The sequence below is a fragment of the Phyllostomus discolor genome, chromosome 8 (genome assembly GCF_004126475.2).
Source record: "Phyllostomus discolor isolate MPI-MPIP mPhyDis1 chromosome 8, mPhyDis1.pri.v3, whole genome shotgun sequence".
Taxonomy (NCBI): domain Eukaryota; kingdom Metazoa; phylum Chordata; class Mammalia; order Chiroptera; family Phyllostomidae; genus Phyllostomus; species Phyllostomus discolor.
In genome coordinates, this window is record NC_040910.2 from 89,928,381 (window position 1) to 89,932,323 (window position 3,943).

A 3,943-nucleotide genomic window follows, 5' to 3' on the forward strand; every position below is an offset into this window, starting at 1 on the left:
ATTGCAATTACAAGACCCTGTGTGTTCAGCTAAGTGCCCGGGGAATCTAGACTTCGGGATGGGAGGCTGGCGGGCCCCGGGGCAGGCAGCCGTGGGGCGGAGATGCGTGGAGGAAAACACACTGTCCTGAAGACTGGGAAGCCCCAGCCCCCAGGGGTGTCCACCGTAGACCTGAGCTGTGGTGCCCAAGCTGGGGTGACTTTTGAGCTTTAACAGCACAGCTGACAAAGGAGCCCGCCCTTCCCCGGGCTCCCCAGAGAGCTGGTGCCTCCCCTGGGTCCCGATTTGCATGGCAGGAAGGGGCCTGGTGGGGAAGAGGCAGGGAGGGGACAGGCTGCAGCCCAGGCAGTTACACGTTTTCCCCCGCAGAAGCCTCCGTCGTCATCATCAGGGGCTTGGGGTCAGAGACGGAGCGGTGACCATGGCCGGGCCGGAGCTGTCCCCTGTGCCCAGCAACTGGCTGCTGGTGTTGCTGATGCTTCTCTCAGGTACAGCCCCCGTCAACCAGGCCTGCTGGTTTTACTCTGTCTCTGTTTCCACGGGTGCCGTCCCTGCTCTCTGCACCCTCCTGTCCCTCTCACTTTCTGCCTCCCACCTCCTCTGACTGCTGCCCTGGGGTCTGGGTCTGTGGGGACCAGCCAGGCCGACCGGCCCAGGGGTCTGCGGCCCCAGCCCCTCTCCGGCCTGCAGGTGTGTGGCGGAGCTAGGCCTGTGGGGCTGGTGGTTCTGACTGCGGAAGAGCCAGACCAAGGAGGAAGAAAGGCGTGTGGTTCACCCACCGAGGGCACTACGTTGGGGGAGGCGGGGGAGAGGCTGCGGCCAGTGAGACCCTGGAACACATGTATTCCAGAAATGCTCCCCCCAGACGAGGACCAGAGAGCTCTTTAGCTGTGCCTTCCCTCTGGTCTCATCCAGGTGCCTACGCAAGGCTGAAGGGGGCCGGGAGGTGGATCTCCTGGTGACCACACACCACTCTGTCTCCCCAGAGCAGGGCTGGGGAGGGCTGAGAGGTCTAGAAGCTGCTGTCAGTGTCGCTGTCTGGGAGGAGGAAGCAGGAGGGCATGGGTCTGGGAATTCAGAGGGCAGAGGGCGTGCAGGGGTGGGGCAGCCAGCTTCCAGGAGAGGCCCTGACTTGGCTCCGCCCACTTCCTCCCAACCTGCAGGTGAGACGGTGTTTGCAGTCCGAATGGCAGACGTCGTCCAGAATCCCACAGGTCAGCAAGTCCCCCTGCCCCTTCTGGGGCCAAGGATGCCTGTGCCCCATGCCAGTCACTGCCCTTATGGCTGTCCCTTGTGCCCTTGTCCTCTTGGGTCTCTCCATCCAGAACTCCCATTTCTAGGCCTCCTTAGGGTCTCCCTCTCCAAGGCCTGGTTCCCAGCCCCTCGCCAAGCTCCAGCCCCACCCCAAGCTCCAGCCCCACCCCCTGCCAGTTGTCACATCCATCAGACAGGAGTGTCCCAGGCCCGGTGATTGAGGGGCTGGGCTAGTTCAGCTGGAGAGTCAGACTCAGCCCCAGAAGGAGCCCATGACCTTAGGGGCTCTGATAGCGCAGAGGGGCTCAGAGTTTCCTCGGGGCCACTCGGGCGTAGTGAGGCAGTGGGGAGGCTTCTCGGAGCAAGTGGGTGGGGAACACATGCCAAGCCGAGAAAGAAGGGTTAGGAATAAAAAGGGGAGCAGGCCCACGCAGGCAGGCAGAGGGAGGTGCTGGAGGAAGAGGGGCAGGGGAATCAGTGGGGCAGGGAGGCTCAATTGCCAGCTAAAGGTTTGTGGGGAGCCCCTGAGGATTTCAGGCCGATGCAGGGCAGCCCAGGGCAGCCCAGGGCAGGCCGGGGTGGGAGCACGGTGCAGTGGGAGGCCGTCTGGGTGTGAGGCCTGGGTCAGGCTGCTGTCATGGGCATGGAGAGGAATCCGAAGGTTCCAGAGCCCTTCTAAGGACAATCAAATGTCAGGAAGGGGCGGGGTCCAGAGGTTTGGCCTGTGGTCTCTCACGTGGCTCCACTGCCCGACACCTCCGCCTCCTGATTATCCCACACCCTGAGAAGCAAGGACAGACCGGGGGGCTGAGCCAGCAGCATGTGCCACCCAGGGTGAGGGCCCATGGTGAGGCTAGCCGTCGGGAGCCCATCGGGTAGGATTTTGATCCAGGCCTTGGTGTCCACAGGAAGCCCTTGTTCCCAGATCTGGCAGTTCCCACGTTTCGTGGCCAAAAAACGAGGTTCCGTGGTGGAAATAACGTGCAACATGGAGTACCAGGGCAGCGTGACCTGGTTCTGGAAGCGGGATATGAACTCAGAGCCCAAGGCGGTGGCTCTGGAACCGGGACGCATCGAACAGAACCAAAGCACGCACAGTGACACCCTCACCATTAGGGGCATCCAGTTTCAGGACAATGGCATCTACATCTGTCAGCAAGAGTGCCCGAACAGGTCCATTGAGAGTGGCTGTGGCACTGAACTTCGAGTCCTGGGTGGGTGTGGGGACTGCCCTCCAGCCTGTGGGGGTGGGGGAGCGAATGGGGTCACAGGGGGCCATCCACACCCCATCCCAACCCGGCATGCCACCAGTGAGGGACCACATTGTGGAGATGGCCGTGGCCCTAGAGTGCCTAGGAGAGCCTCCCAGGAGGTCCTGAGGGGTGCAGGCCCAAAGCAGGGCCCAGCCTCATCATCCTTGTCCCATGTCCCACCAGGATTCAGCACCTTGGCTCAGTTGAAGCGGCGGAACGCGCTGAAGGATGGCATCATTATGATCCAGACCACACTCATCATCCTCTTCATCACTGTGCCCATCTTCCTGCTGCTGGACAAGGTGACCTCAGGGGGAGGGGAGGCCACCGTGGGGTAGGGTCTCCATCTCCCCAGCCCGAAGTCTTCCCATCGACTCACCTGCTCCTTTGCTCCTTCCTTCATTCAGCTGTGCTTGCAGAATGAGCCTCACCCCCTCACCCCTGACTCTTCACCCCTGACCCTCGACCCCAGACCAATCCCTCTGGCCCTCCCCAGCCTGGCCCAACAGTGGGCGGGGTGGGTGGAGTCAACACTCTGCTCCCCATCTCTCTCCCCACCAGGATGACGGTAAGCCCGGGATGGAGGAAGACCACACCTACGAGGTGAGGAGCGGGCCGACCCCCAGCTCTGAGGGCCGAGGGGGTGGTCGGCAGTACCATCTGTTGGTGCAGTTGGGGGGTGGCCAAGGCCTGAGCTCCATTCCATGTCTCCAGGGCCTGAACATTGACCAGACAGCCACCTACGAGGACATAGTGACTCTGCGGACCGGGGAGGTGAAGTGGTCGGTGGGTGAGCACCCAGGCCAGGAGTGAGGGTCCAGCCCTGCCCACAGCCCCGGGCACAGCCTGCTGGGCCCTCACCGAGTACTTCAGAGCCGCCTGGCTCCCAGTCCACCCCTTTCCCTTGGACCCCCTGTGGGCCTCCGAAGCCGGCCTACCAGATCTGCCTGCCCCTTTGGCCCCTGGCCCCCAGCTCTTGCCGAAGGGACTGGGGTGGAAGGGCCGGGGGCAGAGATTTGGAGCAGGGCGTTCTCCGGGGTCAGACTGGACCCAGCCTTCTCAGGGTGCTATGCAGCGATCCACGCCTCGTTCAGGGCAGATGAGGCATAGACTTGTCTGGAAACTGCACACAGACTACAGCTTCCTGTGAAGCCTGGGAAGGGCCAAGGCCCACGCCCACTTGGCCTCAGACAGGCCACCAGAAGCTTCATTCCTCTCCCACCCTCTCCCAGGGGCTCCTAGTCTTGAGCCCACCCCCCCCCCCATACATAGAATAAACAATGTGTCTTAAGAAACCACACCCAAGCTTGTGGCATCTATGGGTATGGGGTGAACGAGAGTATCTGTGTGAGCACAAACGTTGGGGTCCCCATGGGACTGGGGGGCGTGGGAGGGGACAACGCCATGGGGCTCATGGACTCTCCTGGGCTCATGTG

The 3,943-nt window shown here is 62.4% G+C and overlaps 1 protein-coding gene across 3 annotated transcripts; it reads left to right on the forward strand.

Annotated features, from left to right (window-relative positions):
• Positions 1–319: 319 nt before the first annotated feature.
• On the forward strand, positions 320–3,635 carry CD79B (CD79b molecule). 3 transcript variants are annotated; one of them, XM_036033508.1, is made up of 6 exons: positions 320–488; positions 1,164–1,214; positions 2,163–2,468; positions 2,691–2,809; positions 3,069–3,110; positions 3,222–3,635. In XM_036033508.1, the coding sequence occupies exons 1-6, from the start codon at positions 422–424 to the stop codon at positions 3,318–3,320; spliced, it is 684 nt and encodes a 227-aa protein (XP_035889401.1). In that variant the 5' UTR covers positions 320–421; the 3' UTR covers positions 3,321–3,635. The 3 variants fall into 3 exon arrangements, with proteins under 3 accessions (XP_035889401.1, XP_035889402.1, XP_035889403.1); XM_036033509.1 differs by having other exon boundaries at positions 320–484; positions 1,160–1,214; XM_036033510.1 differs by lacking the exon at positions 1,164–1,214.
• Positions 3,636–3,943: the final 308 nt, after the last annotated feature.